The sequence below is a fragment of the Seriola dumerili genome, unplaced genomic scaffold (assembly GCF_002260705.1).
Source record: "Seriola dumerili isolate Sdu_G_001 unplaced genomic scaffold, Sdu_1.0 BDQW01000003.1, whole genome shotgun sequence".
Classification (NCBI taxonomy): domain Eukaryota; kingdom Metazoa; phylum Chordata; class Actinopteri; order Carangiformes; family Carangidae; genus Seriola; species Seriola dumerili.
The window spans coordinates 4300800-4326912 of NW_019174258.1; the positions used below are offsets into that span (position 1 = coordinate 4300800).

Below are 26113 nucleotides of genomic sequence, written 5' to 3' on the forward strand. Positions count from 1 at the left end.
TAAGAAAAAAAAAAACAAGATTTTTTTGCCATATTTATAAGCAGGATGTTTGAGCAGGATCTCCCTCTGATCTGATGAGAGTTCACTTTCTCATTGTTTGTGCTTGTGATTGTACTAAAGGGAAAGGAAGGACCAATTTATACCATGTGCATGGTAGACATTGTACACCACAGTCGAAAAAACCATTTCCTTTTTGAAATGTCGTAACACAGTGTTATAGTTTCAGTTTTATTACCAGGAGAACATGAACATCCGTAGCTTCTCTAACCCTACCATGTTCAGATAACCACAGAGAAAGAGACAGACGACAATTCAATGCAGCCAGCAGTGTGATAACATACGTCAGAAGTTGGAGCCACTAATTTATCCAGAATAATTCAGGGATCCATTTTAATCTTCCCGCAAACCCAACTATGCATCTCCACCCAGACTTTGAGAAACATTGTTTCAGAGTCGAACAGAGTTGAGCAGAGCAGAGGAGTCACAGCAGAAAGAGCATCAGAGCAGTGATTTTTCATTCAGCTCTCATCCTCAGCTTGGCTCAAAGCAGCTGCCGCCGCCCCTCCTTCACAAGACTGTGGCCTGCGAACGCTGAACACACACTCTTATCTGATCCGGCAGTAGAAATGGAATCCAATTTGAATGTTGAAGTGGGGGCATTTCAACTTCAGGGTGACTTTACACTCAGCGATGGCAGCGTATCACAACATCACACACACACAACATCACACACACACACACACACACACACACACATACAATAAGAGGAGAAGGAAGAAGGAGTGAGAATTAGGTGAAGAGTAGGAGGTGGTAGAGAAGAAGGAGACTGAGATAAAAAAGATGGATGATAAAGTCATGAAAGAACATCTCTCATCACTAATGGAGACTGTCTGATGTGTTTTAAAGCCACAGAAAAAGGAAGCGAATGGATGTTGTTATTTAGGATTGAAACTAACATGTCTTCTTTTCATGAATGGATTAATCTGCAGATTATTTTCTTGATTGATCAATAATCGTTTGGTCTATAAAATGTGAAAAATTTCAAAAACTATTTTGGAGACCAAGGTGACGTCTTCAAATTGCTTGTTCTTTTTGACCAACAGTGTAAAACCTGAGGACACGCATGTTAAAGTGATATGAAAGTAGGATAGGCAGCACATTTGAGAAGCTGAAAGAACTATACTTGCAGATTAATTTTCTGTCAGTTGATTAATTGATTAATCAACTAATTGCTGCAGTTTTACTCAAATTTATTATATTTTTTTTTGTGGTTTAACTTCTCACCTTGCTGCAGTGATGTAGAAGTGTACTGCAGGAGCCTGTGACATCACTGTAGGTCGTGGTTACAGGTACAGCAAAGCTCTCCTTTGACCACACCTGACCACATCCATCAATGATGCTTGTGTGTGAAGGTAGTATGAATCATTTGTTTATCATTATTCTTTGTTTCATAGTTTTTAATAGTGTGCTTTCAGGACAAACTCTGCACCTATGGTAGGTGTATTGAAATGTGACTAACTGAAGAAAATGAAAACATCATGCTAATGCAATCCAGATGTTCTGTGTTGAGGCATCTTTTCCCTGGCAACGGTAACCAGTCCTGTGTTCATCCTGATAGGTTTATATTAGTGACTGTTGCTCGTGGACAGTTCATGGCTCCTTGTGAATTGGTTAATATTATGTTGTTTATGGGCAAAAGGCCAATCATGGCCTTCAGCTTTGTTTTAAAGAAAGATATACATTAGCTACTTTTGTTGGAGGAGATTATCTCCTTGGTTTTAAGGTTGTAGGTGCCTGTATGCAACACATTTATTTTTCCTCAACCATCAGTGGTTTGTGTGTTTATTTCTGTCCACAGTGTTTATTTCTCTAAACAGAGCAACTTTTTCCACAACAGTGTGAAACACTGCTTTCCAGCCTGGTTTTATTTGAGTATTTGAGTAAGACATGTTCGTCTGAGCCGGTAGGTGGAGGTTTCATGGTTCAGTACAGATGGAGGGAAGGATACAGCGTCCTGCCTGCCAGCCACCATCAGTTGGAGACACGACAGCATCAAGGGATTTACAGAAAATGTTGCAACAAACAAAAGCAACCAGTCACCAGCTGTGGGTGGAAACAGCTCAGTGACGAGAGGGAGAGAGAAAACCGTAAAGGCAACCAACAGACCACACCATTCACCAGTACAGACTCTGAGGGTCTAGATCAACAAACCACCAGCTGGGTCTCAATGGGTGTACCTGGTAAAGTGGTCTGAGAGAGTATTGGAAAAATGTCGACTGAATGAGTATACCCAGTGAGAAAAAGGACAGTTAATCTGCTCTGAGTGGTTCGGCGCACAAAGGACTTGGTGAAAGAATGAGTCTGAGTTAAAGACTCCCAGAGTGAGAGGTTGAAACATTAATTTCACCACATTAATTACTTGCTGCCACTAAACATAGATATCAGCAAGGACATCAAGCACTCTGACACATGCACTGTCTCAGAGGCACTGTTGTATAGGCGCAGGCAGATCATCGCAAGCTTCAGCTAATTAGCATGCCAGACACATTCACATGCCGTCAGGGTAGACACACACACACACACACACACACACACACACACACACACACACACACTGGCTCTTTCCTCCTCGTCAGGCTCGGTTTCTGTCTGTCTGTCTGTCTCTGTCTGCCTGTCATACACACACTCATCCATACTGAGAGATAGTGTAATCTCACACTACCATATGTTTAACACAAGCCATTAGCATAGCAGCTGCACCCGTATAATTAGTTGCATTATTATTCGCATGTGTCTGTATCTCAGTAGTCAGTGATAAACTGTGAAATTAAACATGACAACTTTCTCTTTTTAGTGCACAATGATCTCACTAATCTGGTCAGACAGACGCGACATGCTCTGAGTGTGTGCCTTTCTAAACTTATATTTTTGGCAACAGTAAATCAGTGAATACTAAAATGTATGCATTTTTTTCCCTGACTGATTCTTTTGTGTTTTTTAGCTTTGCTAAAATAGGCTCACCTTGTCTCCTGAATTGTGTTCTGCATTTTTTTCAACATATAAGAAGCAGCATACATTTCATGTTAGCTTTCCTCAGTGCCATGTTGCTGCCTTGACGAGCAGCAACTTGAAGCGCCAAGGTTTCCTTCCTGTCAGTCGTGAAGAATTCTTGCATCAGCCAGGCTGCTGCCTACATTTCATATTCCCACTGATGTATAATCCCATTCAATCCTGAGACACATTTTCAGCCTTTGTGAAGGTTTAAACATCATCTTTGGTGAAATACATGTTAAATAAACACAGCATATCCAAAAACAAAAGCCTCAGCCAGAGAGTTGCATTGAGAATATGTTAGTTATTAAATCCTGGATTGCAATTTGTTTTCTAGTGGTTTAGTGTTAATCTAAAAGTTGAACCATAAAGAAGAAATGGGAAATTACTCATGTCATAATTTATAGCTATTTAACAAAACAGGCTAAAAAATGTAGATTAAAATCTGGAAACAAACCTGTCAACTGGTTGTCAGTACGGTACAGCTGTGTGTTTCAGTTCACCTAACACCCTGTTTGCTTTTCCCGGTGGACTTCATTTTAAGTTTTGAAATATCTGCAACTGAATGCAAACTGAATGTTTTTTTTGTTTTTTTTTTTAGCCTTTCCCACCATCCATGCAACCCACCATTTCTGTTTAACTACAAGCAAAAAAACAAAGAAGTAGTGTGTCCTTCAACTTCTATGGACGTATATTGGCTGTGAGCTTCATATATGTGTGTGTGTGTGTGTGTGTGTGTCCAGGTAAAGTGCGCTGGCAGGATTTTGACCAGGATTTATACGTTGGAGCCACGGTGGTCCGACCAGGTCAGGATCCATACGCCAGGAACAAGTTCAACCAGGTTGAGAGCGACAAACTCCGTATGGACAGAGCCGTGCCTGACACAAGACATGACCAGTACGTACCTCTGCTGAGTGCCCACGTCATTAACTCATGCACACCCTACAGTTGATACGATTGTGACTGTGTGCGACGTTGTCCCTCTTAACCTGTTACTGTTGCATGTGTGTGTGTGCAGGGATTTTGTGTGTACATGCTGTTCTTTGCTATCTGTCTATTTGACTAATTGGAACCAGACGGGATAAGATCTCTTGGAAACTCCCTCTATTGTGGTCTATCAGATGGAACCAGGAAGTAGCAGCAGAGCAGACACACACTGCACACTGTCTGCTCCGTTCATAAAACAAACCCCCGTTAATAGCTGTTGATTGTTCTGCTTGTTAAATGTTCGCCAGATGTTCTTGAAATACTTTTCATTCACCTTTTTTAAAAATGATATGTTGAGGTTTTAAACAGTACAAGCTATATGACTGCTGTAGGCTTTCTTGACCAAATAACAAGAACAAAATTACCTGGGTGTTACCTGATTTTGAGTCTTACCCCAAGCATTGTCATATTTCATCAAACCAAAATTTGAAAGTCATGAGGGACTGAATTTGATGTGTGAGTCAGTGAATGAACTCCCGTCTGACTGTGTTTGATTCCTGTGGTACAGTGACTGTTTTACACTTGACTAGTTTCAAGTGAGAGATCACGCTCCGCCAGCCAGGATGCTTTAAGACACAGTGAACGAACCTGTTCTCAGAGAACAGAGGGATATTATTTTCACACCCTGGCTGAGAGGAACACGTCTGCACTGTAACAGGCTTTCTGTTTTCTGGCTGTGCCTCAACCCGCGCTACAGAAGGACAGGAACGTTGTGGAAAACTGGAGTCATTGTGGTCTAGAATATTTTAGCCTGTATTTCCCATCATTATTTTCATTACAACAACTGGATACATCACAAATTAATATTGATGATTTTGTGCTGCGTTTCCATCTTTGAATTGATGCTGAACTTGCTTTTAAAATCTATTTAACAAACAGTGACTTCTAAGTTTAGCTGTAAATCAGCTCGAGACACAAAGAAGCGAAACTGCTGCCATCAGTCATCTGCCTAGATGCACACTGGGTTATTCAAAGACAATTTTTTATGAAGGCAGTGGTCTGGCCCCCCTGATGTATTGACCTAACTCAGACAGCTCGAGCCATTAGCCTACTAAAAGAGCAGGGATGTGTCTCCTATTGATCTAGTAGTGATGTGTCATTTGCGCAGCATGTGGCTGCACTGACTGTGACTGTTTCCCAGAAAGAAGAAGAAGCGTAGCTGGGTCAGTGGCACAGTGGTTTCAATGCACGATCAAAAGCACTTGTAAACTTATTATACAGCTCTACACACACTGAACACCTTTGCACCTGCTTATTCGTGAAGTTATCCAATCAGCCAATCATGTGGCAGCAGTGCAATGCATAAAATCATGCAGGTTCAGTTAACAACAAGGGAGACATTACCTAGTATTAGTATAGGGATCCTAATTAAGGGTTTATTTTCATCAGTATAAATGTAGAGGAGGGTGTCAACTCGAGATAAATGCACATCCATATTGCCTTCTTTAGGGTTTTATAGCCAATGCTGCACTGACAGATGTGTAACCGGGACAAAAGGACCACACACATCATTCACACAGACGATTCAATGACGGTCTGTACTGTACATTCAGCGTGTACTGTACGTTTTATATTGTACATACATAGTATATACTGTACATACAACGCCACACTGGGAAAACATCTGTGTTGGCACAAAATGAAGGTTAATTTCTTGAAACACACCATGTGACACACACACACACACACACACACACACACACACACACACACACACATCCTGTCTTCTCACTCTGCTCTCATGTTGTGTCCTATCACCCATGTTCCTCGCTTTTCAGTCAGGACAGGATTTGTCTCTGTTGCACACACACACAAACACGTACACACACACACTTATACACAGTCTCATGGGATTTTTGCCCTGCGGTCCGCAAAACCAATGTCAGTGCTGGCTTCAGCAGAACATAACTCAAGTGTGTGTGTGTGTGTGTGTGTGAGTGTGTGTGTGTGTGTGTACCTTAGTGTACTGAATCCTTTTATTGTGTTCATGTATTGAGGATCTGTTTAGCGAGCGATTAGCTTGGCTCGCACATTCGGCTGCGTGCTTATGCGCGTAGGAGTGTTTGTACATTTTGTATTTTTCTGTCTTTTTATTCCTAATTTCTATGATTTCTTGTGCTTGTAGTTGCAGACATAAACAATGGAAATCAGACCTATCAGCCTCCAGTGTGGTCATCACCTTCCACAATGAAGCTCGCTCTGCTCTGCTGCGGACTGTGGTCAGGTAGGTGAATGGTGTATGTGCTGTCCACTCAAAAAAAAACTTTTCTATTTTTATTTGTAGGCTGAGATTCTCTCTTCTTTAATACTTTTCTTCTTCCCCTATTTTACCTCTTTCTGTCTTTGTAGTGTCTTGAAGAAAAGCCCTCCTCACTTGGTCAAAGAGATCATTCTGGTTGACGACTACAGCGATAACTGTGAGGAAAGCACGAAAACACATTATACACAAACTCTGACTTATTGAATTCAGCGTGTAAATGCAAATGTAATGCGTGTCTCACCTGTGTGACACCTGTTTTGTGTGTGTTTCAGCGGAGGACGGAGCATTGCTGGGGAAGATTGAGAAAGTGCGTGTGTTGAGGAACGACCGCAGAGAAGGTAATTAGAAAAGGAGAAGAAGAAAGTTGTTTATTTTTATCCCAAAAAAATATCCCAGTGCTGTTAAATGACCTGTGGGATGAAACTATTACATTTTGTAGCAGGAAGGTTGTTTTTAATCAAGTTTTTTTTTTTTTTTTTTTTTCTTCTGTAATTGATGTTTCCCTCAGGACTGATGCGATCGAGGGTTCGTGGTGCAGATGCTGCCACAGCACCAGTCCTCACATTTTTGGATTCTCACTGTGAATGTAATGACCACTGGCTAGAGCCACTACTGGAGAGAGTGGCTGAGGTACACACACACACACACACACACACATACAGAGGTTCACAGATATTAATATTGGTATTCAGTAGTACTAGAGGGGTACTGTATGTCTGAATGGTCAACACACACCCGGTAGAGCAGCTTGCCACTTCATGAGGTCACTCTGGTTTGGCTGCTAAAGGCTGCTTGTAATGAAAAAAAGTTCTCAGGCTTCCTTTAAAAAAAAAGACAGTCAGGGGAAAAAATATATAATACGTGAATAATATCACTATCAATTAGTTGTAACTAATACAATTTCGGTTTTTTGGTATATTCGCTCCATGTCTGTCAAGTTTGTGCACTTCACATTTGGAAAAAGAACGGCACTGTAACTGCTTTAAGTGGATGTGATGTCATCTCAATTTGTTATTACACCAAAACCACAAAATGCTCCAGAATAGTCATTAAGACAATGGAAATGTTTTCAGGGAGGATTGTTCCCTAAGACTTGATCTCAATTGCTTCACAATAGTGATAAAGTTATTTTCTGTCTGTCGGGGAATTTGTTTTTTACTTCCCTCTTTCACACAGAGGTCAGAGGTCCGCTCCAAAGCAGAACCCCTGGAGGTGGTAGTCAGTCGGTGTCTTATTAACGAAGAAAAACAAAGAACGCATGACGTCGCTTCAATAACACAGGAGTGTTTGGACTCATTATAAAACCACAGCTGCAGATTTTCACATTTCATTTTCTGACCTGAAATGTTTGAAAAAATAAATCTTTTTATATTAAGAGTAAAATGAGACCAGTAGTTCTGTCAGAGCGCAGAATGTAATCACTTTGTTATGCAGTGAGATGATTTTTATCTTCTGCGACCATAATAGTCAAGTTTTATCTCTATATTATTTCATTTTAGAGAGACCGACCTCTCAAGGGTCTATGAGTCTTTCTTTCCTAATCACAGCAAGCAAAAGGAAAATCCTGAAGCATAATAAACCCAAACTGATTGCCATAAAAGATTTACAGTGAAGCCTTTAAATAATGACTTGAGAATGAGCAGGGGATTTCGCCACTACAGAAATTTGGTAGTTGGTATCAATACTAGCAAATTCCATGATTCTCAATACCACAGCAAAAAACAGAAAACAACAGAAAAACACAGCCATATTGTCCCTGTGCAAGCAGTCATTTAAATTGACTAACATGGTGAGAGACCCATTTGTGAAAATATTCATTTAAAAAAAATCAGCGTTATATTTTGACAGACTGAACTGTAATGACTGTAGCCTGGTAGCGTTGTGAACACCTAGCTCACATTATGAGCTGCCACTACGTTAGCCTAAACAAGCTAACATTAGCTTTTGTGAACATTGTTTGTGGACCATCCGTTGCTACGACAGATGCCAGCCGTCACAATTCACAAACACTAACAGTAACATGAACAGTTTGACAACATGTTAATATGAAGTTAGCAACTGAAACTCACCCTGAATTCTGTGTACAGATCCAGAGGCTTGTCTTTGAGGTGCCTGGATAACTTTGAGGTGTTTCCTCCTTTCATTTAAAATGCTCTGTGGCACCGCTTGCATACTGGCTTTTGGTTGTCTAGAACTTGTCACTGATGATCCGCGTCAAATGTAAAATACACCAGTATTTTTTTTCCCCACAAGTCACCGCTGACCTGTTGCTGCACTTGCATTTGCTGATGCCAGCGGTTGTTGTGACATCCTGAGACGGAGCTTCTTGATTGAACTTATCTGAAGTGGGACATTGTAAACGGAGGTTGTTTTTGAAATATATCTGATGTAACAGAATAGTCTGATTGTATTGATTGGTTTTTCATTCCTGAAACCGAATCTAAGAAATTTTGCTGTCAGACTAATTGGCTTTTCTTTTCTTTGCTTCAGTTGCTCTTCTCAATAATAAATCACTGCAAATCCAAAAAAAAAAAAAAAAAAAAGAGAGGGAAATGCAGTCTGTGTGGGTGAAGTGTCTTCTGTCATATCAAAATGTCTCAGCCCAAGATGAATAAACTCTCAGTACCTGGAAGCCTGTTCCTGTTGTTGTCATTCAGACCACTGGAGCGGTCCTTTCTCTAAACTACTGTATGATGGAGCTCTGCGGCTTTCAGCTCAGGGTTTGATTTGATGCGAAAAGACAGGGCTGCTTTACTTTCTGTTCTACTTCATAAACACAGTGATAAACTAAATATAGACCATAGACTAAACATATGAATCATTGGCTTTGAGGGAGATGTTTACTTCTGCTCTAAAATTCCACAAAACATGAAGTGAAGTTCTCGGTGTCATCGGTAGCTTTGCTTAGTTTTGTCCTTTTTATTTGTAAATATTTATGTATGAGCTGGATCTCCTGTGATTCCCATTAGGACTTTGCCTAGAGCTGAAAAAGTTTTCATTCATTTTATTTTATTCTCTGCCCTTTCTTCAGGATAAGACCAGAGTAGTTTCTCCTATTATTGATGTCATCAACATGGACAACTTCCAGTATGTAGGAGCCTCAGCCGATCTGAAAGGAGGTAAAGTACCCAAGTAGAGAGGTACATGAACACACACACACACACACACACACACACACACACACACACACACACACACACACATCCTTGTTTTACTACATTCATGGGGACCCGTCAGTGACATAATATCCCTAGCACCTAACCCTGCAAATCTTAACCCTCAAACACGCATTTAAACTTGTGGGGTCCAGCGTTTTGGTCCCCACAAAGCTGTTCGACTCCACAAGTGCAGTTTGCTCCTAGATTTCTGACCCTACAAATACAGTGTGACAAGGCCACGCATACACACACACACACACACACACACACACACACACATACACTTCAGTGAGTAGAGCTCGGCAACAAGGCAGTTTGTTAGTTACATTTTTAAAGAATTACGAGAAAAGAATTTTTAGCTTTTTTATTCATTATTTATTTATTCAACTTTCAGTTACAGTGTGTTTATGTTGTTATGTTTTCTTACTAGCAGCACTGATACTTGCTGTTTTGGCATCCAGTGTTTCATTGTTTTCACTTAAGGCCGCTGTTGTTATGTCTCACACACAACACAAGCACGTCTGCCAAGTCCATACCCAGCATATTTAGTTTAACGACTTAACACACATAAACTCTGTCTTCCAAACTGCATACTATTTACATTTTTACATTTCCAGTTCCAAAGCAATTTACAAGTGGGGGACATCACTAAAGCTTCAACTGGATTTTAAGTCCAGTACCAGTCAAAAGTTTGTAGTATATAGTGCTCTCATACTAATAAAGTCCCTAAATAAGTACACTCAAATATGTCTGTGTACTTCATAAATTTGCTTGTTTGTTGAATTTGGTGTTGATGGCCGCTGCCCCACAATGCAGTGCACACTGGAAATGAAACAGCTGAAGTAGATAATAAAACTATTACAGCGGTGACACAGCTCACCACATGTAGTCTGTTTAATCTCTGAATCAATGTTATTTACTTTCTCTTTAAACGTGCGCTAATCAATATTTCTATATTAAAATGGATCAGATGACTGTGTGTAATTGGGAAAGGGATCACTCATAGAGATACACCCACAAAGAATTTGGTTCAGTCTCTCTGCTCTTATCACCATAGTTTTTGGCTGCAGCTGGTTTCAGCAAAAAAAACTCTCTAAAAAGCTCTAAAAACTCACTGTACACCACTTGCACAGCAGCAAACAGCAGACACACACAGTTAGCCACTAGCTGGTGAACATAATGGAGCGTTTAGCAGCTAAAGATCCAGTTATTTCCCTCAGGAATTGGTGGAGACCATTAGCACAACTAATAAGAGATTGAATATTGGATCTAAATTCAGAAGGACGACTCCAAATAAAAGGTAATGTTGCTCAATGTTTGGTGGACGTGTAAATAGGCAAAAATTTGCTAACAAGTTCATCATATCAGCTTAAAAGATGATGATATGTCAGTAAATTGTTGACGGATGGTTTTCTCTGCCCCCAAGTGGCCAAAGAAATCAATTAATGCAGGTTTAAGTTTCCAAATTTGAAATGTCAGTTGTTTTTCAAATTTGGTTTTATTGACATCTGTTGACAAGTGTTGTACAATTTATTTTATGACTGCTCCTTAATCCAAACTAATGGTCATAATGGTGTTGGTCTTTTGTCCTCTGTGTGTGTGTGTGTGTGTGTGTGTGTGTGTGTGTGTGTGTGTCGGCAGGCTTCGACTGGAATTTGGTGTTTAAATGGGATTACATGACTCTGGACCAGAGACGGGCGAGACAAGGCAACCCCATCGCACCCATAAAGTAAGACAGACATGCACACACACACAGAACACAATCTCTAAGTGTTCACACAGCACTGACGCATTTTTGGTTGCCAGTTGCCATCAATAACTAATCTCACTCTCTACCTCGCTCCATCCACCTGCCCTCTTTCTCTCTCTGCCCCCGCAGGACTCCAATGATAGCAGGAGGTCTATTCGTCATGGATAAGGAATACTTTGAGCAGCTCGGAAAGTATGACATGATGATGGATGTATGGGGAGGAGAGAACCTGGGTGAGTGCCACTGCAGTGCAAATGCAGCTTCAGTGGAGCCACAGTGGAGAATGAAATCAGTAGAATCACAGTAGAGCGGATGAGGGTATGACTCAGGAATGGGTGCCAGAGGAATAGAAAGTCTTGGTTAAAAAAATTCAACTAGAAGAACGTGATTGAGAGCAGGGAAAATGAACTACTGTCACTGTTTACCATCAATACACTTGGCTGCTGTTAAGTGTTGTCTCACACCCTGACTATCTGCCTCTAAAGGTGACAGACGTGTCAGGAGTTTTTCCAGACATGTTTAAGATTAGTTTGATATTTTGGGAACTGGCAAACTGTTTGTTTAGGCCTTCAAGAGGCACATAACTGCAATTTCTTTCCATCACAAATGCTGTTCTTTTGGCTCAAAAGCTACATATGAAATCTCCTCTTTCCCATGAGACTTGGTTCTGAAGTAGCTCCAGAGATGTGTCTCAGGCTGTGATCAACTCATGAGATCATCTGGGTTTATGATAAAAAAAAAAAACAACAGAAAACGCCTCAGTAATTTGGTGGTCAGATATGGAGTAATGCGTCTTCCAGAGTGCAGTTGATCTTACAGTGATTACAGTGTTAATGTGATAATGATTAGAGTCAGTATTGAGTGAAAATCACCGTAGTGTACACAATAGAGCTCATTTTTCAAACAGTACAATGATATAATAACAGCTGTGTCTCCCTGCTGCCTTTGTCTGTATTCAGTTGGGATATTGTTAAGAATAAACAGCTGACAGAATGATCCATGCTTCTCTCAAGGCGGTTAACTGTGAATTAATTGTGATATTTTTATGGAAACAGTGTTGGAACAAGTGTGGGAAAGGAAAACTGTTTTTGACCTGTGTGTCTGTGTGTGTCTATGTGTGTGTGTGTGTGTGTGTGTCTGTGTGTGTCTGTGTGTGTCTGTGTGTGTCTGTGTGTGTGTGTCTGTGTGTCTGTGTGTATCTGTGTGTGTCTGTGTGTGTGTTTCAGAGATCTCATTTCGTGTGTGGCAGTGTGGTGGCAGTCTGGAGATTATCCCCTGCAGCAGAGTTGGCCATGTCTTCAGAAAACAACATCCATACACCTTCCCTGGTGGCAGCGGGACCGTGTTTGCGAGGTGACACACACACACACACACACACACACACACACACACACACACACACACACGCCAAGACTATAAAACACTCATTAACCTCTGAGCCTCCACCCATCATTTACTTATTAACTCAAGTACAACATTTCCCATCCACACCCGTCACATTCCCACCATTGTATAGCCTCTCCTTGATAGTTGTTATTCAGTTCAGCTGAACAATTCAATGACAACTGGGTAAAATCCAGCTGCTGATGAAGTTCATGTGACATGATCAAAAGCCCCAGATATGATCATTAAAAAAAAAAGAAGAGATTTTCTCCTCATTTAAGATCCATCATAATATTAAGATAACAATAGCCTCAATGTGTATTTAATCTCTATGTCATGTCAATTATTTCAAGTTATTTGATGTACTGAAGTGCTGACTGAACCAACATTATTTAGTTTTACTACAGGTGTGAGAAGCAAACCTGTGTTAGATAATGAAAACCAACATCAATTAAAAGCCAATTAATCACAGGGAAAATTGGCTTCAGATTATGAATGAATGCTCTAGTGAATATGGAAGATCTGTTTTGACTTGTGCTGCCCTTTACAGCTCTGAAAAATGTGACAACATAATCACTGCGCATTGGTAATTGGGAACATCATACATGGAAAGATATGGATCTCTTGCTTTGAAACAGTGTCACAAGGAACCACCCCTGGAAACCAGCCCAACAAACCCTCATGGCCCAGATTTAAGAAAGTAAGGGTGGATCAACAATCAGATAAAAGGATTTTAAAGTGGCTGTGGTTTCCCTGGTCCTCCCAGTGATGAACATAGCATAGAAAAAAAACACAAAATGAAGGGCGTTATAGACCAAGATGTGGAGCATCTTTGGACTTAGCTCATCACTCTCTTAAATTCTTCTGTGGTAAACGCAGTCTTTCAGCTGCAGGAGAAAATGACTTCACAGCTCCTACAGCTACACAACATGGCGGACAAGATTGTGACACACAGGGATTCTCAAGATGTAGAAATTAATCCAGCAACACACAAAATGCACCCATGTTAAAACACTTGGTTAATACTTACAAACCGTGAAGTAGATCCTCCTGATCCTGGACCCTGACGTGAATGAAACCAGAAAGAAAAGGCTCCAGTGGATATGAACAGCAGCAGTAGATCAATCAGTTTCAGAGCTTATTATGAAAATGTTTTCTATGGGTGTGACTCTGCCACTCCAACTAAGACACCTCCTGTGGACTACAATGCCAGTATGTTTTTGTTACATAAAAGTGAACACAGTGTCATATGTAGCGGCATAACCCTTTCCAACATTTCAACATATCATTTATTAATCGACGGGTGCAGTGGTGTTCTCATGTTTCAGCCTTAACAATGGAGGCTCACAATGCAGAACAGCTTCATCTGTGCTTTGAGGCTGCCTCAGCTCAACATCTTGCCCTTTAGTCTGAATAAAACGCCAGAGTCTGTCCCATATGGTTGCCGGCGGTGACCCTGGGCAGCGACCAGACAGCACCTGTTTTGTCTACCTGGACACCATTATAATTATTCTTCCTAAAGCAGCATTTCTGAGAGAAACAGAGATGAGGCCATCTCACAATCAGTGTGAAGAAAAGCCCCTGTAAACCCCACATAAAGTTCCCCAGTGAGCATTGTCCTTGTTACTGGGGTGCAGGTGGATCAGGATGAAATGGAGGTTTCTTCATGTTGAAAATAGTTAATTCTGAACATCTGATGATCTTGGGGCGTTTAGACCAGTAAATGGTAGTCTGGAAACATGCTAGCAAAAGCCTCATCAGGACAAAACTGTTTGAAACAGAGACATTCACTGTGCCAGAAGATCAGTTATATTTATTTGTAAGAATTTTCTATGAAAAACAAAAAGGCTAAATGCAACACTGTAGGCAGTTACGTGTCCAGTGCTCCTGATGAAAGCACTGAAGGCAGCTTTCCCTGAACATGTGTCACTTTAAAGCGTCACAGGCACATGTTCTGTACCTGTCTAGAACAGAGCATGGCTGTAGTTGGTGGGTCATAAGACCTTTTATCATTCTGTCCAGTCACGACCTTTTCAGCCGTTCTACAACAGTCAACTGGGAACTATCTCATGATGCAAGATTAATAAAGAATCAAGGATAAAAATCTGACATTACTTTCTGCTCAGGATAAAAGATGTTCCTCATAACTCCACAACTTGAGAATCATCACATTTTAAACTTTACTTCAGGATCCAGTCATAGTTATCTGTACGTCCATTGGTGTAATGCAATAATAATTGTTAATTCAGCACACCTTTAATGGTGCCAACTTTAAACAAACATATTCTTAAAAAATAACAGGGCTTAAGTTGTAGCCAAGACTGGCACAATTACACTTTCTGTCTACATCCTCCAAAGTATTATGGGAATCGCAGCTCTGAAACTTAGAGCATGATTATCCCCAAATAGAAGTAAGACAAAGAATAATAGAAGGTGTGACAAAATCCATTAATATTTATAGTTACTAAGGCTACTAATGTCCCATCTGTCAACATGGTTCTTATATTCCTGGGACACTGACGCTTTCCTCTATCTGTTTATATGCTGATGTTTGTGTTGAAATCCTGTGTACAAACGGACAAAAAACTCAAACAGCTGTGGGGGTGTGATTGTCTTGATTTAGTCTGAGGGGAGGGCCACAGTGTAAAAATATTGAAAAACCCCATTTCTAGAAAGAAAGCAGATATGATCAAGTCAAGCTGTGACTGCTGCTGACACATAGTCTGACAGTTCTGTGTCAGATAGAATGAACATTTGACAAAACGTCATTGCACATCATGTCAACACACACTGATGATCCATGAACGCATTAAGTGGAAAGATAAGCAAATGTTCACAGTTGTCTGTTCAACCAGTGAAACATATAAATGAAAAACAAAGAAGTGAGAGCAGGACAGTGTGTATGTGTCCATGTGTTTGTCTGTCTAGTGCCACGTTTCTTGGACACTAAACACACACATGCACACACACACACACACACGCAGCATGTCCAATTTGCAGATGACTGGTCATGTCTGGGCATAGCTCCCATGCAACACTGGTACAGTCTGCCACATACCTCTGTCCTTAATCTGTCTCTGTCCCTGTTTTTCTCTTTCTCTGTCACTGCCACACTCGGTCTCACTTTGTTTGTCACTTATCACAAAACAGACACACATTTTTCCGTCCTTCTCCATCCTTATTTTTCCTCATCTACTCTTGGTCTTTCTTTTACCCTGTTTGATGTCTCATGTCTCTTTTTGCCTGTCTTCTGTCACATCTCTCAGGAACACAAGGAGAGCAGCAGAAGTGTGGATGGATGAGCATAAAAACTTCTACTATGCTGCTGTCCCCTCAGCGAGAAATGTCCCCTACGGAAAGTAAGTACCCTAAAGTGTAAACCTTACCGGAGTTTAACAGAATGATGTCGCTAAATCAGAAAATCACAAAGGCAGCCACATTAAGGGGCATATTAATGAGTTTGCCAATTAGCATTATGTCAGCTGTAAAAGGAGTCAGTAACCCCTTTTATGGAGCTGACATGAGGCAGTTAATGTGGCTTAAAAGAGGGCGAAAAGTCGGTGCCTGATTTGCACTGATCAAAAGACTGTCATATTATTTGATGTGCTGAAGGGATTAGTGTGAAATTATAACGGCATAGGGCAAAGAAAAAGAACATGATGGACACAAACGGCTCTAGTAAAAAGGATCAAGGATCAGATGGCAGAGCTCCATGAAAATGGTAGATGGATATTAAAACAGGATTGTTTTAGAGTTTTTAGCCATGCGAGCGACTTGGCTCTAGGGATGGTAATGTCAGGTGGACTTCTCTTTGAGATATTAGACTCGAATATCTCAACAACTACTGGATGGATTGACATGAAATTTTGTGCAGATATTTATGGTTCCCAGAGGATGACACCTGCTGACTCTTGGGATCCTTTGATTCTTCGTCTAGTGCCACCAGCAGGTCAAATTTTTCACTTATCTACTGAAATATTTTAGCATCTATAAGATGGACTGGCACAAAACCGCAATGTTGACATTTGAGGTTTTGTCCCGACAACTGCTGGATGGATTGATATGAAATTTGTGTCACACATTCATATCCCCCTCAGGATGAAGGGTAATAACTTCAGTGATTCCCTGGCAATTCATTTACCACCATCATGTGGTCAATATTTAAATGTGTCCAATACTTTGGTTCATTGCCAAACACCTGCAAAACTAATGACATTCCCATCACTCAGCCTTAGCTGTACTTTTAGTACTATGTAATATCTATTAGCATGCTAACACACTGAACTGAAAGATGTTGAACATGGTAAACATTATACTTGTTAAACATGAGCATGTTAGCATTATTATTGTTGTGTCCTGTTGTTGTGTTGTCTGTTCCCTTCTTTTCCACCTTATCTGCAACCTAGCTTACTGTGTCTTTGTTCCTCGTCCCGCCTCCAGAAGAGTCTTATGCACTCTCACATTCATGCGGTGTAGAGAGACAAAGATAAAAAGGCTTCTTGTGTGACCTTGTGGGAACACTCTGGGCATCTTCCTCCAGTGTCAGCCTAATCAGTTATTTTCCCCAAAGGATGCCGCCTCAGATGTGCCCTGGGCCTCCACCCCCTGCCCTTACAGAATGACTGAGCAGGGCTATAATTCAGTCAAACTTTAGAGATGTATTGGACACCACAAGTGATCAATGCTTTAATTCTCTCACTGTCTCTTCCTTTCACCCAGTATCCAGAGCCGTTTGGAGATGAAGAAGAGATTAGGCTGTAAGCCATTTAAATGGTACCTGGAGAATGTCTACCCTGAACTGAGGTAAGACAATGAGAGCATTTTATATAATATGATAGAGTGCAAATGACTGCAATGACACTAATGACTAACCATTATCCGCAATTATGATTCAAACACATTATTACATTTTGGCAGGTTTGCAGTTTGTCTTATATGAATGAGATAAATAATGCATAAATGTTAAAAGTTTAAAATTTTAATTGTTTCAGATGTAATTACTTAAATACTATACTGTCCCATTGGCTCTTTCCTTTTCTGTCACCATACTTACATCACTGTCTGCTGTTAACAGTCAAATTATAAAGCCTTAATATCTTGATACAAGCACGATACAGTTAATATGAAATCTAACAACACTGTGTTTGTGTTTGTGTAGGGTCCCAGATCACCAGGACATAGCGTTTGGAGCCTTGCAGCAGGGAGGAAACTGTCTGGACACCCTGGGTCATTTTGCTGATGGGGTGGTGGGCGTCTATGAATGCCACAACGCTGGGGGAAACCAGGTAGCGTTACCACGAGGACACACACAGGTCAGCTTGTCAAATCTTTGCTCTAGAAACACCTGGGTGGCAGCTGGTGGCACTTGTGGTGAGAATACAGAGGGTATGTTAAAGGATTCAGCTATTTTAGCATTCAGGGTTGACTGATTTTTTTCTTTCGGCTTGACTTTTGTGACATATGCACTGAACTTACAGAGTTTCTGTTCACTGAAGTATTTTACATTGCTCTTAGAGGACGTGGTAATTTCTTGGAGCACTTTGAATGTAGAGAGTTTCCACTATGTGTGTGTGTGTGAGTGTGAGTGTGAGTGTGCGCATGAGCTTACACCAGTGTGTTTATGTCGGCAGTTTCTCAAATAGTTTTTTCCTGAAATAGAACGACAGGTGTAGAGGGGGGAAACTGCTGCTCCAGACATCGACTTTACATATCTGGTTTACTCTCATCATTTTGCGGTTCTTGCCACATAAGTAGTTTTCAAAACTTTTCAAACTTGTGCTGTATCAAATCTAGCTTGAAATTAACCGCAGCTCCGACCAGCAAAGACGGCCTGTTCAATTAGACATGTGAATGACAATGTGGTTCTTTAGACAACATGTTTTGAGGGGAAATTAATGTCTCTATGGATACTAGCACTAACTCCTTTGGGTGTCAGTTTTAGAGGAAGAGTATAATATAACACAGATACATCATTATCTATTGCTGCGATTGTTTGTTAAATCAGAGCAGCACATACCATTATAGATCAAAAATGTCATGTAAACATGGTAAAACTGGTCTTACTTTCATCATCACTTGATCAACCAATTTGCAGTAATGCCAGACATTTGTTCAGTGTAACATGTCAAACTCAGTGTGTGCCAGTTGTTGTAAGTAAATGGGACTTTTTGTTCAAATAACCACTAATAGATTTTTTGTGCAGCACCGTAACATGTATTGTGCAGCCATATTATGTTATATGATAGAACATCAGGTCAGAACATGATATTGACCAATACTCGGATTATTGGAAAAAGCTCAGAGCATTTATACTAATATTTTTACATGTATGTATTTTTGTAAAGGAATGGGCCCTGACCAAGGATAAATCGGTTAAGCACATGGACTTGTGTCTGACTGTGGTGGACAGAACAGCCGGCTCCCTCATTAAATTACAAGGCTGTCGAGAGAATGACAGCAGACAGGTAAAGACACTGAGTTTGGTCAGCAGCTTCACTCTCGTCTCGAGGGACATTTGTAACATTTCTGCACAGTACGTGTTTTGTATGTGTGTGTCATATTGTCGTTTTCTTCTCGACAGAAATGGGAGCAGATTGAGTCCAACTCGAAGCTTCGTCACGTGGGCAGTAACCTCTGTCTGGACAGCCGCAGTGCCAGGATGGGCGGACTCACTGTGGAGGTCTGCAGCCCCAGCCTCAACCAGCAGTGGAAGTTCACCCTCAATTTACAATCATAGGGGGCGCTACACAGTTGGATCTTGGATAGAGACACCAACGGACTCTGAAACGCTGGTAAGAAGATGGACTCCAGGAGAAAGACAAACTCAATGGATAAATGGATGCTTTTAGCTCCTCCTCCTCCTCCTCCTCCTCAGAGGTGCAGCCAGTCATGTCTACACCCCTCTCCCCCACCTCACCCCTCCTAAAAGAAAAACAACAACAAAAAAAAACAACAAAAAAAAACCACAACGAGCCACGCCCCCTGGGGGGAGGGGCTTGCAGACCATACTGGAGTAAGCAGAAACTTGACTGTATTTGATGGATGGGTGGCGACAGTGATGATCGTGATGAGGATAAAAGCGATGAAGAGGCTTTCCATCCAAACTACATACCTCAGTGTTTTTTCATTGATGGTTCCAGAGGCAAATGACGAATGAATTCTTTTTGTTCTTTTACTTTCTTCAATGCTGGTGAAATAGAACTCTCTGACGTTTTTATTTTGTAATTATTTTATTTTCTTATTAATATTTTTTATTTCTTGGTCTTAATTCTGTATGGGGGTTCACAGGAGCTTTTTTTTTTTTGTTCTTGAAAGAATCAGATGTTGGATGTTGGTGTTGTTGCTCCACTCCAGTGCTCTCTCGTTGGTTTTCCACACCGAGCTAGAGCCTGTAACAGCAGACGGAGGCTTCGGGTTGCGGTTTCGATAAAGGTTCAGGTGTAGAGTAATGTGAAGAGAGGAAATGGACTCAATTTCATGAGCTTCTCCTCTTGTTTACTTTCATTGGTTTACAGGATCAACAGAGATAAAGAGAGATGAGGTGGAGAGAAGAATGCTGTGTGTACTTCCTTGTTTTCTGTACGGTTTTTCCTACAGAATGTGTCTTGCGGAGGGGGAAGGGGTTCAGGGAGGAGCTTCTGTACTTTGGACGGGGCCTAACACCGGTTTGGCCTGGAAGAACAGTTCCTGAAAGCAGGAAGTGTCCTGAAGCCCAATCTGAAGATTTACTGTTTGTCTTCAGGCTGTAGCACTGGCTGTTACAGCATCTTCACTTCCACACCGTTATGTCTCTAAAGAAAAAACACAGAAAATAAATCTCTTACCAGTCTTTTTTTGTTTACTTTTGTCAAAAAAATTTAACCAAATTTCCAAATTGATGTTTTGTGTTTCGGGAATACCAGAGGAGCGATTGAAATCATTTTTCTTTACATACTCTCGCTGTTCTCTATCAGCTCCTTTGGAGCAGTTCCGTTTATACATCTTCCTTTTCCTGCACAGATAATGGTCTTTGCCTTTGTCTATATTGCCATTGTAGGCGGGTTACTGTCTAAGAAACGTGCCCAAACTGGATTTGATGTTGCAGCTTCTTCTCTAGAGAAACAGGTGTTTGCTGCAAATGGATAACAGTGACTTTTTAATATCACCGTGATGAGATGCCCAATATTTTACACTTTTACACTAACAGACATGATTAAGATGATAGTTTATCCACTTTCAACACTACCCAGCATGCACTGGCATAGGAAATTTATTGGTGTCCATGTGTGGCAAATTTCTCAAATGACTAATAATGAAGTTCTGTGACAAAGTCAAGTTGTTTTGTTTTTTTTTATTTATAGAGACCTCACAGATCCCTCAGTTTTGTTGACAAAGTAAAACCTTGCTTATTCCAGCCTGAGAACAGATGTCAGTGTTTCCAAAGTCCTGACTGTAGACAAACTGTATGAAATGTCCATGCACATGTGTTCTTAGCTCCTGCAAGCTGCACGCATCACCAACAAGTTCCTACAATTACACTGAGACAGGAGTGTTTTGCATGAACATATTTGTTTTCCTCATTGTGGCTTTTAGATGAGCCATCTGTTCAGAAGTTTGAAAGTGCAGTAAACAAGGTTTTGCTGTTTGTCCTCACTCTGTTTCTGCTGGAGGTGGGCAGGTTTTTCTGATTGCACAAACAGGACTGCTTAGCCTGTGCTGTGCTGATACAAATAAGAACTCTTTTCTCTTTTATTTTGGTGAGCTGTTTTATTCAGTGCAACAATATTTTGGTGCAACCAAAAAGAATTGTGCCACTTGTTAGTTTCTTGTCACCTGACTGTGTTACTGATGTCCTTTACAGTACATGTATCTGTTGCAACACTAGTCTCCCCTGTGCTTCATCATCACTTCATCTTCACTGCTGTGATTCTCTGTACTGTTAGTCACTGATGAGTAATGAGGGTGGATTTTAGTGGGAATTGGTTTTGATTAAATTTGGAGCGACTCGTCACTTGGCAGCTTTAAGGCAAATACATAAACACAAAACATCTCTGAACAGATATAATGTACAGAAGAAATGACCAATAGAAATCACATTTCCTAGTTTATTCTAGAAAGAAGCTGCAGCCTCAAGTGTTTTTAATGAGAAATATCCTCTGTTTCTCATCATTTCTCTCCCTCTCTCTCACACACAATCACACTTACTTGTGAATGCTCCATAGATTTTTTTTTTTTATCCAAAACTGACAAAGACAGCTGGTTGTGTTTGCTGTGTTCTCTGATACTCTTGTATCCCTTTCTTGTTTTCTGCCATTCTGTTTCCTTGTACCTGATGCTTTGTCTTGTCCTACAAGTTCATCCATCTGTAAGCAGAGTGAGTGGAGTGAGAGGGGTCAGCGGAAACTGCAGCTGGTGGAAAAGTCTATCCTTTGACTTGATAGGTTTCTTCATTGTGCTTTGAGGCATAGGACCTGTGGGTATGAGGCCGGAGTGAGACTCACCCTGAGGGGGGGTGTGAGGAAGGTTTTGTGTTTCCATGGTGACCAGACTCAAGGGCCCAAATCTGGTTTAGGGTTTCAGTTAGATTCAAAGCTAATCAAGAGGTGGATTTACTGTTAAAGTTTTTTAATGCCGGAAAGTTTTTTTTTTTTTTTTTTTGCCATTCTGTTTGGAAAATGTAAAATAATATGAAACATTTTCAGTTGTGTCTTAATTTAAGAATATTGCAATTCACAAGAGGAGTTTTTATTCATATTCCTCAAATGTGCATCTAAACCTGTGTCTGCAGTCAAATCAGAGGCTTTGGTGGGGTACATGACACTAAAGACATGTTACAATAGAAAACCCATTTCCCCCCAGCCTACTACATGGTGCAGCGTACACACACACACACACACACACACACACACACACACACACACAGTCCTTCAAAATGGCTGGAGTTAATTTTAAAAATTAAAACAACATGGTGTTTATTCTTTTTATTTTACCTGTGTTGCAGGAATCGTGCCATCTTTATGTTATAGTCTTATAGATGATTTTCTGCTAATTCTGAATTTGCAACCCTAACAGCTGGTTGACCCTGATGAGATCATTTATAGGGCAGGTCTGAGTCTGGGTTAGTTATTCTTTTACTTTTCATGTATATGTGTAAGGGTCATGTCTAGAACTGTAAACGGGCTAGATATATAATTAATTTGCTATCAAGCTGACATCCAACTATGCGGCAACAATTCTCAAGTATTAATGTGTGTCATCAAATGTTGATGCTGTTCACTGTGAGATAGTTACAGACCCCAAACAAGGAGATTTTCATTTTCAAGTCCACTGTGTTTGTCCATGAGGGTGACATGCTGATGTTTTAATGGCCTGTAGCGCCCTCTATTGGAAAAAAAGGGACTGAATGTAGTAAACTTCTCATGCAAAATGCATAACCAGAGAATTCCAGACTTTTTTTTTTTTTCACATTTTCTTTGTCTTTGGTTCCTTTTCTTTTTTCTGTATAAACTGTTAATTCAGCCCCGCTCACCCAACTATTCAGTGGAAGCGAGCTTCATTACACCTCAGAACAGGCGTGAGAACCAAACTGCACACACCTGAGTGACCATGGCATTACTGTCCGCTTACAACGGGAAAGATGTGTTGTTTAAAGCCTTTTCTTTTTAAACTAGTCTTATTCTTGTTTATATTATTTTTTATGTTATACACAGAGGAAACGGCTGTAAAAGTCCAGCACCTCATTTTGATTGGATGATAAAATGTTTACATCTTTTGCACAATGTGCCAAAGTTCCTTCAAGAAAGAATGAAAATGAGTAAAAGCCTTTGGAAATACAGAATAAGTCGCGGTGAACTCCTTATGTGTTGGGTGCATGTTTGCCTACAGTATGTTGTGTATGTCATTGTTCTTTCTTTCGAGTCTCAGTCCAGAGGGCAGGAACAGCCAGGGGGAAGACGGCTCTTAGCTGCTGATCTGGTGTCAGTTTTTATAACAGACCGGGGGTATAAATTTGGCTGCCTCCTGATTCCATGTCTTTAAGTTTTTTACAAACACCAGCTGTGCAATGGATCTAAACTTAAATGTCTGTAAAACGTCTGTTGAGGCAGTCAGCCTTGTGTGTGTGTGTGTGTGTGTGTGTGTGTGTGTGTGTGTGTGTGCGTGTGTGCGTGTGTGCGTGTGTGTGTGTGCGTGCGTGCGCTACACTTTGGAAATAGCTAAAAGCTTCATCCAAAGACAGGAAGGATATTGTCAATCTTACAGACAGACATCTTTATTTGCATTAAAAGTATAACTGAACACCAGTCGGTGAAGAAGAGCATCTTCCCCACTGAGCCAGTAGGAGTTTATTCTTACTGTCTCTGTTTTGGAGGGAAACAATCAACAGTTTATTGGAGTTTAACGGGAGAAGGTGTAATGTTTTTGGTCTTCTCTCAGCTATGCGGTAAAACAGGGAGAAGAGTTTTGTCACATTTTGTCCTAAAGAAGGACGTCTTCCCCTCTCAGCCCACCCCAAATCCCCTCTTAGGATTAACAGAAGAGAAGCCCTCTCTGATAGGTGAAAAGCCCTGCTGAGACATCCAGCTCAGGACTGCTTAAGCTTGTCCATGAGTCACTGTAAGAGTGTATCTGAGTCAGGGTGTAAGAGGGGCTTAACATGCACATAAGACAATATACTGTAAAAGTCTCATCAATCAGTAATGACAGATAACTAAAACATGCAATGGTAATCAGGAGGGAGGGACACGAACTAATGGATTGATAAATGTGTTTTCTACTAGGAATGTGGCTTCATTGAATGACAGCAGTGTTATAATTATGAGGTGGGTGATATGGCACGAGGGGGTCACACATGTAAAAGTGTATATTTTTGTATATACCTACATCAGTGTGTGTACAGTATGTACATATATACACAGTGTACTCAGCCGCGGTTCCTAGTTTTGTTGTCGGACTGTACAGCGCTTCTAACTGTTCCCTGTTTTATAGATTCTGCAGAAATTCAACTTTGAATGAGGAGAAATGATTAACTTAAATAAATGCATTTATATATATAAATGAAACAATGTGGAGTCTTTTGATCTGCTTCTGTGATTGATGGTGCAAGCTCATGATAAAAACCCATCACAAACATACCCAGATATAAAGTGTGTTGTTGCTCTATTGCAGTTTTCAGTCATGCAGCCGTCAATCTGGACTGCTGTGCTAAAACCTCCATATCCTACCGCTGCTTTGCTTCTTGGCTTTTTTCAATGTCAGTGAGTCAGTCAGTAGTTTGTTAGTTGATGAAATCATTTCTGAAATTTCTCTGGTGTTCTGATCCAAGAAAGGACATGGTGAAAACTAAACATGAATTTTACATGTATTCTGAATGATTATTATTTAATGAAGGAGTATTCAAATGTTATTTTGGTTTGGATTTTAAAATGTGCAAATGCAATGCCAGCCAGATCCTCAACAACCCACTGATTTGTGTTGTCCCATGGGGAAACTTTTTGTCCTGAACTATATATAAACCAAGTATCAAATTTCAGTGCAAATGGGTAATATTTCTTCTGGGTAAGATGGGTTACTAGGACAAAGGCAATATGGTTAGTGCAATGGGCTCCAAGTGACACATTCATAATGTATAAACACTATGTTTATAACATCTGTCACACTGAATAGCCTCTAATCGTTTGAAGGAATTCCAACCTTTATACCCAAATTGAGGAGACGCGTCCTGAGCTGAATTATTTGGTTCTTATGCAATTTCTCAACATTAAAAACAAAGGTTTGTGAACACCACTATATGTGATTGTTGAACATTTCATTCCAATACCATGGGCATCAGTGTGCTCCACGCTGCCTCCATTCCTCTGGGAAGGTTTTTCTATAAGATTTTGGGACCTGGCTGTTGCCTTAAGGTTTGAAAAACACAGTTTTCTGATATATCCATGTGTGGTGGAGCATTAAGATTAACTGGAATTTATGAGTCTAACCTAAACCAAGACAAACAGCCCCAGACTAACACTACACAAAATATGGCAGAATATTTTGACCATATGGTGTAGTATATAGGGCATCACTGTATGTTATCTTGCTGGGGTCTGCATATCTGTCTATCTGCCAAATAATTTTGGTAACCTGATACTTTAAAATGTGTCAAGCAAATGCTCTGGTTGGACCTTGGAGCACCTTGACACATACATCTGCATTATAATGAAGTTTTTTTTCTTTAAACCTATTTAAACATTAATGGCCTCCGTTCTTACTAACAGGAATTAGAATCAACTTTACTCTCCGAGTATGTTTAGACATGCAAGTGTATTGACTCTCAATTTTCAGTAGCTCTCAGTGTGGCCTGTTTGCACACAGTGCAAGGAACAATTATACAGAAAGATACAGAGACATACGAGTAAAACAAGGGCAACAAAGATAAACAAAGATAGCACACATAAAAAGGCTAACTATGACAAACAAGTATAAAAAAACAGATACACTCCAGTGGCAGTTTATTGGGTACATGTAGCTAAAACTAACGCAGTCTAACACAAAAGTCCTGCAAGA

At 40.5% G+C, this 26113-nt stretch overlaps 1 protein-coding gene across 2 annotated transcripts in view; it reads left to right on the forward strand.

The window, feature by feature from the left end:
- galnt2 (polypeptide N-acetylgalactosaminyltransferase 2) overlaps positions 1-22483 on the forward strand; it is a 50630-nt gene extending 28147 nt beyond the window's left edge. Inside the window, exons 3-16 of one of the 2 annotated variants that reach the window (XM_022741473.1) lie at positions 3795-3948; positions 6164-6262; positions 6388-6455; positions 6571-6636; positions 6807-6928; positions 9330-9417; positions 11098-11185; positions 11336-11439; positions 12433-12559; positions 15856-15948; positions 17309-17392; positions 17748-17901; positions 18934-19053; positions 19170-22483. In XM_022741473.1, the coding sequence (XP_022597194.1) occupies positions 3795-3948; positions 6164-6262; positions 6388-6455; positions 6571-6636; positions 6807-6928; positions 9330-9417; positions 11098-11185; positions 11336-11439; positions 12433-12559; positions 15856-15948; positions 17309-17392; positions 17748-17901; positions 18934-19053; positions 19170-19325 (1523 nt within the window). In that variant the 3' untranslated portion in view covers positions 19326-22483. The remainder of the gene's footprint in view (positions 1-3794; positions 3949-6163; positions 6263-6387; positions 6456-6570; positions 6637-6806; positions 6929-9329; positions 9418-11097; positions 11186-11335; positions 11440-12432; positions 12560-15855; positions 15949-17308; positions 17393-17747; positions 17902-18933; positions 19054-19169) is intronic. The other variant, XM_022741482.1, reaches the window with a different exon arrangement.
- The last annotated feature ends 3630 nt before the right edge of the window (positions 22484-26113 follow it).